Source organism: Tenrec ecaudatus, chromosome 13 (assembly GCF_050624435.1).
Source record: "Tenrec ecaudatus isolate mTenEca1 chromosome 13, mTenEca1.hap1, whole genome shotgun sequence".
NCBI classification, from domain to species: domain Eukaryota; kingdom Metazoa; phylum Chordata; class Mammalia; order Afrosoricida; family Tenrecidae; genus Tenrec; species Tenrec ecaudatus.
Window position 1 is genome coordinate 104,472,250 of NC_134542.1, and position 12,285 is coordinate 104,484,534.

At 37.9% G+C, this 12,285-nt stretch overlaps 1 protein-coding gene across 6 annotated transcripts in view; it reads right to left on the minus strand.

Moving 5' to 3' along the window:
- Positions 1 to 12,285, minus strand: part of WDR33 (WD repeat domain 33) — a 136,267-nt gene that overhangs the window by 103,769 nt on the left and 20,213 nt on the right. Inside the window, exon 2 of one of the 6 annotated variants that reach the window (XM_075529957.1) lies at positions 9,686 to 9,929. The exons of the other annotated variants lie outside the window; for them this stretch is intronic. Within the exon in view, the coding sequence (XP_075386072.1) occupies positions 9,686 to 9,692 (7 nt within the window). The 5' untranslated portion in view covers positions 9,693 to 9,929. The remainder of the gene's footprint in view (positions 1 to 9,685; positions 9,930 to 12,285) is intronic. 6 annotated transcript variants of the gene reach the window in all.

Sequence of the window (12,285 nt, forward strand, 5' to 3'; positions counted from 1 at the left end):
TTGTGCCACGCCATTTTTGTTGTTGTTGTTAGGGGGTATCAAGTCAGTTCTGACTCATACAGACCACTGCACAGTCCTGTGCCATCCTCACAATTGTTCCTAAGCTGAGCCTATTGATGCAGCTCCTTGAGGGTCTTCCTCATTTTCTCTGTCATTCCACTTTACCACACATAATGTTCTTCTTCAGGGACTGGTCACTCCTGACAACATGTCCAAAGTGTGTAAGATGAAGTCTTACTATCCTTGCCACTAAGGAGAACTTTGATCGTATTTCTTCCAATAAAGACCAGTTTTTCCTTTTAGCAGTACATGGTACTTTCAATAGTCTTCTCCAACACCACAACTGAAATGCGTTAATTGTTCTACGGTATTCCTTATTCAATGTCCAACTTGCACATGTATCTGATTCAATTGGGAATACCATGGCTTGGATCAGGCCCACAAAAATCTTCGAAGTATCATCCTTGCTCTGCAATACTCTAAAGAGGTCTTGTGCAGATTTATCTAATGCAATGTCTCTTTTGAACTCCTGACGACTGTAACCATGAACAGTGATTGTGGATGTAAGTAAGCCAAAATTCTTAACCTCAACCTTTTTCCATTTATCATACTGTTACCTACTGGTGCAGTTGTAAGGATTTTGGTCTTCCTTACATTCATTCAGTTGTAATCCACACCATAGGCTACAATCCTTGATCTTCATCCTCTACAAGTGCTTCAGAAAGTCCTCCTCATTTCAGCAAGCAACGTTGTCATCTGCATATCACAAGTTAATAAGCCTTCCTTCCGTCTTGATGCAACATTCTTATTCATATAATCCAGCTGCTCTGATGATTTGTTCAGCGTATAGACTGAACAAGTATGGTGAGAGGATAAAACCCTGACACACACCTTTCCTAGTTTTAAACTATGCTGCATACCCTTGTTCTGTTCACACAACTGCCTCTTGATCCATGTACAAGTAACAAATGAGTATAATGAAGTGCTCTGGAATTCCCATTCTTCTCAAGGTTCTATAAAGTTTATTATGGTCCATACAGTCTAATTCATTTGCATAGTCAAAGAAACACAAGTAAACATCTTTCTTGTATTCTCTGCTTTCAGCCAACATCTATCTGACATCAGCAATGATATCTCTTGTTCCACATCCTCGTCTAAATCCAGTCTGAACTTCTGGCAGTTCCCTGCCAATGTACTGCTGCAAGATTATCTTATTCTAAATTTTATTTGTGACAGTATAAATGATACCACTGGATAGTTTGAGCATTCGGTTGGGTCACCTTTCTTTGAAATGGGTACAGTCAATCTGGAATAGGCACAAATCTTCCAGTCAGTAGGACAGATAGCTATCTTCCAAATATTTTGGCACAGACAAGTGAATGCTTCAAGTGCTTTTTCAACTTGCTGAAACATTTCAATTGGTATTCCATCAATTCCTTGAGTCTCACTTTAGCTGAGCCAGACCATTAGACAGCAAAAAAGAAATCAAGGAAAGAGAAATGTACAAAGAAGTGAAGCTTTTGCTATTTGCAAACAAGATGATTTTATATAGAAAGAACTCCAAAAACTCTACAAAAAGACTGTTGTAAACAATGTAGGAATTTAGTAAGGTAACATAACAAGATACAAGATTAACAAGCAGAAATCAATAGGATCCAGCATAAAGAGCTGGAATTAACCAATGTACCAGCAAAGATAACTCTGAAAAGGTTATTTTTAAAATGTGTATCAATGGCCACACAAAAGATGAACTACCTAGGAATAAATCTAACCAACAAAACAACAGACTTGTACAAAGAAAACTAAGTAGTTTAGTTTTACCTATCTGTGCATAGCCTACAACTGAATCCCCTTTCTATTTATGTATTGATTTTCTTTTTTTTAATCATTAGGGGCTCATACAACTCTTTTCACAATCCATACATACATCAATTGTGCACATTCGTACGTATGTTGTCATCATTCTCAAAACACCTACTTTCTACTTGAGTCCTTGGTTATCAGCTCATTTTCCCCTCCCTCTCCTCTCCTCCCTCCCTCCTGAACCCTTGATAATTTATAAATTATTATTTTATTATATCTTATACCATCCAACGTCTCCCTCACCCACTTCCCTGCTGTCCATCCCGAAGGGAGTAGGTTATACGTAGACCTTATAATCTGTTCCCCCTTTCTCCCTCCCCTTCCCTACACCCTCCCGTTATCACTACTCTCATCACTGGTCCTGAGGGATTCATCTGTCCTGGATTCCCTGTATTTCCAGTTCCTATCTGCGCCAGTGTACATCCTCCGGTCCAGCCGGATATTCTAGAACTAGAGGAAAATTGTATATTTCATTGTTGCTACATTGCACTCTGATCCTAACTGCACTCTGATCCTCTGCAAGGGAATGCCCAATTTCCCACAAATGGGCCCTAGGTCCCCACTCCACACGCCCCCTCATTCACAATGCTATAACTTTTATTTGGGGGGGTGGAAATCTTTGATGCCTGATATCGGGTCCCTTCGACGCCTTGTGATCTCACAGGCTGGTATGCTTTTTCCATGTGGGCTTTGTTGTTTCTCAGTTAGATGGTCCCGTGTTTATCTTCCAGCCTATAGGACCCCAAGTTCTATATATTTTAACAACTGGGCACCATCAGCTTTCTTCACTGCATTTGCCTATTCACCCGCTTTGTCCTGAGCATTCCTGTTTGGGTAGGCTGGTGTGCTTCTTCCATGTCAGCTTTGTTGTTTCTTAGCTAGATGGCCGCCTGTTTATCTTCAAGCCTTTAAGACCCCAGGTGCTATATCATTTGATAGCCAGGCATCATCAGCTTTCTTCACCACTTTTGCTTATGCACCCACTTTGTCCTCAGCAATCGAATCGGGACAGGCTGGTGTACTTCTTCCATGTGGGTTTTGTTGTCTCTCAGCTAGATGGTTGCTTGCTTATCTTCAAGTCTTTTAGGACTTCAGGTGCTATATCTTTTGGTAGCTGGGCACCATCAGCTTTCTTCACCACATATGCTTGTGCACCCATTGTCTTCAGCAACTTAAGGTGCTATATCTTTTGGTGGCCGGGTACCATCAGCTTTCTTCACTACATTTGCTTGTGCACCCATTGTCTTCAGCGATCGTGCCAGGAAAGTGAGCATCTTAGACTGCCAAATTGTTAGAACAAAGCGTTCTTGTGTTGAGGGAGTACTTATGCAGGGGCCCACTGTCCATCTGTTTTCTTAATACTCAATCTATAAATATATATACATAAATATATTTCCCCCTCATCATATATAAATATATTTACATCTTTATATGCCTGTATTTAAAGCTCTATGACTACCCTTTGCCTCCTACTTCTTTCCTCTATTTCTTTATACTTTTCCTCCTGTCCCACTATCACGTTCTACCTTCATTTTGGTTTTAGGAATTCCTCTCGGTTACACTGCCCTGCCAGACCTCCCAAACCCTCCTTGACACTGATTTTGGATCACTTGTTGTTCCCTTGTCCCTGGGCTTGTTAACACCCTCTTCCTTTCCCCCACCTCCCCAGCCCCTATGTCCCCCTGAAACTGTCATCCCCTTGGTTCTCTCTTCTGGTTTGTTTATTCCACCTATCCCTTCTAGGGAGACATGCTATGTACCATCACAAGACTGAGTACAACGAAGTAACAACAGGAAGTAAAACAATAGCTACAACAACACACACGTATGAATAGTTCAGGGTCTGTTTGTTTTCCTTCACGGGTGCTTTCCAGTCGAGTCTGATGGGGTGCCCTGCCCTGGCACCACCTCAAAACGTTTTACAAAACGGTCTCAAAACGCTTTACATAGGCACAGTAATCAAAACAGCCTGGTACTGGTAATAATGATATAGATACACAGACAAGTGGAACAGGATAGAAAACCCAAAATCTGATTTTAAGATACTTCAGACAGTTGACTTTTGACAAAGGGTCAAAAGACAATACATAGGAAAGGGACACCCTCTTCAACAAATGGTGCTGGAAAAATTGGATCTCCATCTGCAGAAAAAAATGAAAATGGATCCATACCTCACCCCACAAACAAAAAGGAACTCAAGATGGATTAGGTCTAAACATAAACGTCAAGCTATCAAGATCATTAACGAGAAAATTGGAACAAATGTAATGGCCCTATTGCAGGGCATACATGGACTACTGAATACAATAAAGGAAGAACACACTGGAAGACAAAATAGATGACTGGGACCTATTAAAAATAAAACATTTATGTACATGAAAAGATTTCATCAAATGAATAAAAAAGAGCTTAAAGTTTGGGGGGATTATCTTAGCAATGATAAAATGGACAAAGGGCTAATTAATTACTAAAATCTATAAAATACTACAACACCTCAGTAAGAAAAAACCAAATAGGTGGGCAAAAGACATAAACAGACAATTCACACGGGATGATATTCAAATGGCTAACAAACACATAAGGAAAAGTTCACAAGCATTAGTCATCCAGGAGATACAAATCAAAATGATGAGTTACACCTACATTGATAGCCCAATTCAAAAAAGATAGAGAACAAATGATGGAGACGGTGCAGAGAGACTGGAACTCTTCTATACTGCTGGTGGCTTGTAAATATGTACAACCAGTGTGGAAAGCAACATGACAACACCTAAAACAAGTGGCAATAGAAATACCATAGGACTCAACAATATCGTTGCTGGGCAAATACCCTAAAAAAACAAGAGACAAACTCAAACAGACATATGCTCTCCCAGGTTCACTAAAGCACAGTCCACCACATCAAGAAGCAGGAGATAGCCCAAATGTCCACCATCAGAAAAACGGACAGAGAAACTCAGTTATCTACATACAAGGGAATACTATACATCTCTCAAAAACAGCAATGATTTCATGCAGCACTTCATCACATGCAGGAACCTGGAAACCATTATGCTGAATGAAGTTAGTCAATCACAAAAGGATAATGTGAGTCCATAACTATAAGGATTAACACCAAAATGACAGCAAGCTTCTGCTCTCCAATCATGTAATCTACTAATCCAGTCTACCAAAGCAATGAAGAAACAGAAAGCCTGCCTAGTGTCTATAAACCACAAATTACCCCCCTATATGTACTTATTAAAAATCATTTCAACAGAGGACACCTCATCTCAGCTTTTCAAGATGCAGGGAGAGAGAGAAGACCATTCAGTTACTGCCATATAAACTTCTGAGGTGTCAAAACTGGGCAATGAGCATCAGGAAAAAAAAGAAACAAACACACATTGGTGAGAAAGGAAGGGGTTAGAGCAGAGACCCAAGACCCAACTATGGACAATGGAACACCCCTCCACAGAGGGGTCGCAGGGAGGAGGTGAGTCAATCAGGGTGCAGTAGGTCACGCAATATACCTCTGTTTCCTGGAGGCCTCCTCACCCCCACTATCATGACTTCAATGCTGCCTCCCAATCTAGACTAGACAAGAGCATGTACATAGGTACAGGCAAGAGATAAAACTGACAACACATGGAACCCAGGAACAGGAATGGGAATAGAGATACCAAAAGGGTAGGGGGAAGGAGGGGAGAAGGAGGGGAGGGAAGGGAGCACCGATCGCAATGAAAAGCACTTAACCACACACCCCCAGTAAGGAGAAAGAACAACAAACTAGAGATAGCTGTTGGAGTAAGATTTGAAAATAATTAACAATCTACAATCTATCAGGGGACCACAATGGTTGGGAGTGGGAAGGAGGAGAGAGGGGGGGAAAGGAGGAGCTGATTTCAAGGGCTCAATGTAAAATAAATGTCTACAAAAGAACAATGGAATATATGTGCGAATATGTTGTATACAATTGATGTACGGTTTGTAACCAGAATTGTAAGAGCTCCCAATAAAATGGGGGGGAAATGTACTGAAAAAATTATTTAAAGCCTTGCCCTATCACCAACTCCATTTTTTGTGTAAGGAGTGTCTAGGCACTTAAGAGTTTAATATGTACAAGGCAACAATTCATGTATTACAGTCTATACTATATTACATGTATACTATATTACATGTATTACAGTCTATACTGATCTATACTTGTATAACTTCCTTTTATCAACTGGGTTTAAATTCTAAATCCTAAATTGGCTAAATCTTAGAAAAGCAATAGCACACTGGTAAAAACTACATGCCTTATCTTTCTATCTAAGCAGTATATTACTTTGTAATAAGGGTCTGAACATTTTTAATCCAGTTCTCAATGCTTTGCATAGAGCTTGGCACACCCATCACCAGCACTATAGAGTGAATTTCAACTCGCAGCCAACTATAAAAAATAGCACTGTAGAGAGCAGGGTTTTCAAGGCCAAGATTTTTTCAGCTGATTGTCAGGCCTTTCAATAGTCGTCTAGGTAGGTTTCAAACCACCAACTGTTGTTTAATAGCTGAGTTGACACATATAAATATAATTGATCAATGATAAACATATGCCAGTAGAAAATTCTCCATTTATATACTTATTAGTTATAAAGGAAAAATATAAGCTATACAGTGGAGAAACCCAATAGACACTATTCAAATCCATAGGACATGTTGACATAGTTTCTGTGATGTTCATACCATAAAAAAGAAAAAGCATAAAAGTAAATCTAAACTTGAGCAAACAGGACAAACTCAAATTGAGGAATATTCTACAAAATTTAGTGCCCTTGGAATGCGTCAAGATCATGATATGTAAGAAAATATTTTTTTTAAAACAGCAAAAATATTAAATGAATATTTGCTCACAGGACAGCAATAATCTTTGTTTTTACACCGGTAGGAATGAGCTAAGAAGATTCTGACCAAATGTAAGAGTTATGCTTAGGATGGTTTAACTTAAAATACTCAATGTGTTTAGTATATACAAAGTAACTGTTGGGGTGGAAGAACCAACCATTCAAAACATCATTCTCCACAAGTTTTCACAGTGGCAGTTATTGTAATAGCCGTCTGAGCTGTCTATCAAGAGCTCTGTCTTAATGCATAAAGATAACCACACAGAGAAAGCAAGTGGCTGTCTCAAATAGATCTGAGGAGCACAGAAACATGATTTGTGATTGAGATAAAATGCCTGAAGGTAAAAATTCACTTAAACCTGGTCCAATATCTGAATATTGCCCAAGAATCTGGATCGTTTTAATTGATTAATAGGGAAAAAGGGAGTCAACCAAAGATTCACTACTATATATAAAAGTACCTGCAAAATGAAACTTTATAACTATAAAGCTAAAAGGTGAAATTGTTTTTATAAAAACCTGAGTCCTTACAAGAAAATCCCTCTGCTTATGTTCTATCAGTCAGCATTGAAATAAGGAATGGGTATCATAATAATTATTACAAAGCATCTAGTCAATTATGTGTAACAGACTCTCCATTTATTATGGATAAAATGGTAACAGAACATTTACTGTAGAACTTATCAGACTAGTGCACGTTAGAATCACAAGAAAGGCTGGTTAAAACTGATTCACAGGCCCCATCACTAAAGAATTTGATTTAGCAGGTCTGCAGTAAAACTTTAAAAAAGATACAGTTCTAGACCTCTAACTATACTGTTGGTCAGTGGATGAGTATTTTGAGCAGCATATTTTGTGCCAATATGCTAAAAACAATGAAAAACTAGAGTCTTTGAATCCAACTGAAAAGAAAAATGACCCAAAGTTCCTATATGCATCCCAAGAAAAAACTAGAGTACCACTGTTTGGATAGCTCACCAAACCTAGGTTTTATTTAAAAAGTGCTAAGGAACATTCTTGCTGTTGGGTGTCATGGAATTGATTCCGACTTACTGTGAACCGCTTTAGTACAGAACTGCCCAACAGGATTTTCTTGACTAATTTTTATAGAAGCAGATGGTCAGGTTTTCCTCCCTCAGAGCCACTTGAGTTCAAACCAACCTTTTAACCCAGCAGTTCTCAACCCGTGGGTCATGAGGCCTTTGGGGGTCAAATGACCCTTTCACAGGGGTCACCTGATTCATAACTGTAGCAAAATGAGTTATGAAGTAGCAGCAAAATTAATTTTATGGTTGGGGGTCACCACAACATGAGGAACTTCATTAAAGGGTCACGACATTAGGAAGGTTGAGAATCACTGACCTAACCATTTATAAATCAGTCACAAGTCTGAAATCAGTTATAAGAAATATGCAAACGTATGGTGACCAAAGTTTAGTAGTGGCCCTCAAAGGTGGAATGGAGCTAGGCTGGTGACCAAAAAACCAACAGTTTGAACTCACCAACTACTTCTCCATGGGAAAACAGGTATGTGAAGTTTAACAATATTGGAAAGCTCCTAGACTCTGCCCAACAAGGTTGCTGAGTGATGTGGAGAGTTATGTGTTGGGAATTTGTTAGAATGGAAGGGAATGGGAAATACAAGGTCATTGTTTTAGGGAGCACTGAGTGGTAATGAAATTACTGGGAAAAGGATAATAGAAATGGTTGCAAATCATGATAAATATAATCAATGTCCCTGAATGGTACATAAAAAAATGAAAAAAAGAAAAAAGACTGAATTGGCTAAATGCTTACCAAAATCACATCATTTCTTAAAATGCTGAATTAAAAAATAATCAATCATACAAAATCAAAAGGATAGCATTTGTCTAGGAATAAAGTTCAGAAGGCAGAAGAGACAGGAAGAAGGCCGAAGGAAAATGGTAAACACAGAGGAAAGAAGAGTGCTGTTACTAATGGAGATTACACTCAATGTCACAAAGCAAAACGCATATGAATTGTTAAATGGAAAAACAACCTGCTCAATAAACGTGCACCCAAATCACAAAGAAAACAAAAATAAATGAATGAACCCAGAATCTTCAACTGTCCCTAGTCCCAAAAAAAGCCTGTTCAATAAGATGGGGTTTCAAAAAATTTTCAAGTTCCACTACCATTGTTACACACAATCCCCACAGTAAAAACACAAAAAGCTAATAACATGTAAATATTTATAACAGGGCAAAGAACTATAAAAAACGGAAAATGCTATAGGAGGGAGTGTTACAAAAACAGTGAGTCACCAGAGGGCAGTAAAGATGTACAATACAGAAATGTCAGCTGGACTAACGTGTGAAGTGCTGAAAGAAGGGGTACATCAAGTAAAGAAGGAAAATGAGGGAATAACAAATGAGGAAGAGAGCAAGCAGGACAAAAAGAGAAATACTGTTTTATTTTTTTTAATAGCTCTTGGACAGAATGAGAACGGGAGCAGCAAAATCAGCAGCTAGGAAAATAAATTACCGAGGGAGAACTATCCTGAAATGACTTTATGCTAATCTTGCCATGCTGAAGAGATTAATAACTCTGGGATCTATGAATATTTATAAGGGCAAAAGAAGTCCAATTTCATAGATTCATTATGAAAAAAATTGCATTTAATTTTAGATATTTACTTTTTTCTAACTAACAGTTTAGTATAATTTATTTTATTTAACAATCTAAGAAGTCGGGGGCCATCAGCAGTTTCAGTGCAATTGGGAATTCGGGAATCTCAGTTGAGCTGGTAGTGTAGCAGAACTTGTAGGTAAAATACATGCATACTTTTGGTAGCACATATGATGGGATCTCTCTAAAATTGACCTCATTGGTTTTATTCTCAGCAATTCAACATGGCTTTTCTTGTTCCTGATGTTAGTGCAGGTTCTCTTTTTACAATAAAACCATGGCCATCAGAAGATATCAGTTTGACATACATGGCATCCAGGCCTTCACAGTGTTTTCCTCTCCATCCAGTATGCTCTTATGAAATTCTAATTCACTTCCACAGGAACTTTAGTACACACTGATGTAGCCGGTCGGCTTGTAGTCGGCTTGCATCTGGTGTTAAGTACCCAGTGTACTCTCCCTTCCTCCACGTCTTCTACTTTTTTTCTTGAGAAACACAGCTTCCATCAGATGTATAGTAAATACAGTTGCAATATATAGCCCAAAGTATCCCTGGAAAAATTCAAGAGGAACCATAGTGGCTAGTGGATAAAAATGAGATTGGAAGATAGTCTCAAGAAGGCAACAAACCACTGTAAAATCACTCTTATGCATTTAATTTTTAAAACACATATACAGCACATATTTGAATAGAATTAAATAACTTAAAAGCAAGACCACTAATTATGAGATTATGGACATATTCAAATAAGAACTGGAAACATGAACCTACTATCAACCAAACAATGGATGCAATGAAATGAATCTTACAAGTAGAAAATATAAGTGAGGAAAAACCAATTATACTCAGTACAGGGGTGGACAAACAGCAGCTCAAGAGCCTTATATAGCTCTTTTGATATGTAGAAATTAAAAATATTATTCAGATAATAGTGATTTCATTTATATGTAAAATATAATTTATGAAAAATAAATAAAATTTATATATATACATAATTTAAGGCTCCTGAATAATTTTTCAATTGTAAGAGGCAGTATTGGCTCTTCTATCTCAAAAGTTTGCCAACCCCTACTCTATACAAATCTCTTCATACTTAATACATAGCAGAGAAACGGTGAACTAGATCATTGATATCTAAACATTTAAGAGATCTTAAAAATAAATCTAATTCTTAAAATCTCCTTGCAACTTTCACACATACAAATCTTCTAAATCAAAAGATTATCTGGAAGATTTAAAGTCTGGAAATCATTAAAGTGCACTTTACTAAAATAAAAATATACCAATGGCTTACCTGGTAATAACTAGATGGCAACTCCAGGACCAATAATAATGAACATCTTCACTTGGTTCCTGATGATTATCCTATTTTAGATTTTTCTAGCTATACAAATAATTTTAGCTCTATTCTAAAGACAAGGAGCCCTGGTGGCTTAGTGGACTACACGCTGAGCTAACAAAGTTTCCGCTCTACAGGAAAAAGATCAGGTTTTCTGCTTTGTAAAGACTTACATCTTCAGAAACCCACAACAGAGGCAGCTACAGGGTGGCTATGAGCTTGATGAGCTTGAACCAACTCCATCGCAGTCTAAAGACAATGAGCCAAAATGCCCTTCCAACTTATACTATGAAATAAATGTTCAAAAGAACAAAAAGAAGAAATGTTCTATTTTGATTCTGTAAAGGAGACGAAATGAACACTACAGTGGTATTCAGCTAACCTGAACTTAGGACTTCAGTCCTGTTTCCTCATCTTTAAATAAGAGGTCTAGATTTGGTGTCCTCTGGAAGTAAAGCAGAATCTGATAGTGCAACAGTTAAGCTCTTGATTGTGAACCAAAACTGCGTACAAAAAAACCCCTGGACACCGGTTCCCACAAAGATCTGCAATGTCAGAAAACTTATGGAACAGTTTTTTTTATTCTTTTAAATTTTTATTAATAGTCCTTATCTGTAACACCGGTTTGCTATAAATCACAATCAAATCAATGGCACAGAACAAAAGAAGCAAAATTAAGGAGTCCTGGAGCCTTAGATGGGTAAATACTCAACTACTAGCTAAAAGGCTGCAAATGCACCCACCCAGCAGCACTAGGGGAGAAAGCCCTGGCAATCTGCTCTGTAAAGATTACAGCCAAGAAAACCCTAATGGGGCAATGCTTCCCTGTCCCATGATGTCACTGTGACCCAGAGTCCATTAGACAGCAACTAAGAATAGAATAACAGATTAATTTTTCTTTAATCCTGAGATTACAGAGAGCCTAGATCTATAAAAAAATCAAAGGCTATCAAGTTAACTCCAAATCATGGAGATCATGTCTATTTCAAAATAGAACTGATGAGGTTTCAGTGGTTATAATCTTAGGAAATCAATCTCCAGGCCTTTCTCCCACAGCAATGTAGGACGGACTTGAAACACCAACTTTTCAGTTAGTAGCCAACCCCAAACAATGGGCACCACCCTGAAACCGTAAAAACTCAAGTACACATTTTTTTCACCTCAGTTTTACAGGTCTTACAAACTGAACCTGAATATAAAGGCAGTTAACAGACCATAAAAAGACACTTTTCCCCACTACTGTAATCCTATGAATACTTCAAATCTGATCATTCCAATTAATCAATAGCAAGAATGATAAGGTTAAGAGTCTTGAATTTAGAACAGTGGGTCTCATTTTCTAGTTCTATTATCCACAGAGGCCTAGAAGTCTGTATATTTGGGAATTTATGAAGCCTTTTAATTAATGACACTTATTATCTTTAACAGCTAAATCCCTTCAAAATAAATCAGCCTGGATTGAGACAACTGCTTGATTATTATGAGGAACAATGAACTGAAAAAAGAAAAAAATTCATCAATGAAGCATGTCCTTAGCTATTTTTATAAGGAAACTTCCCTTGTACAAA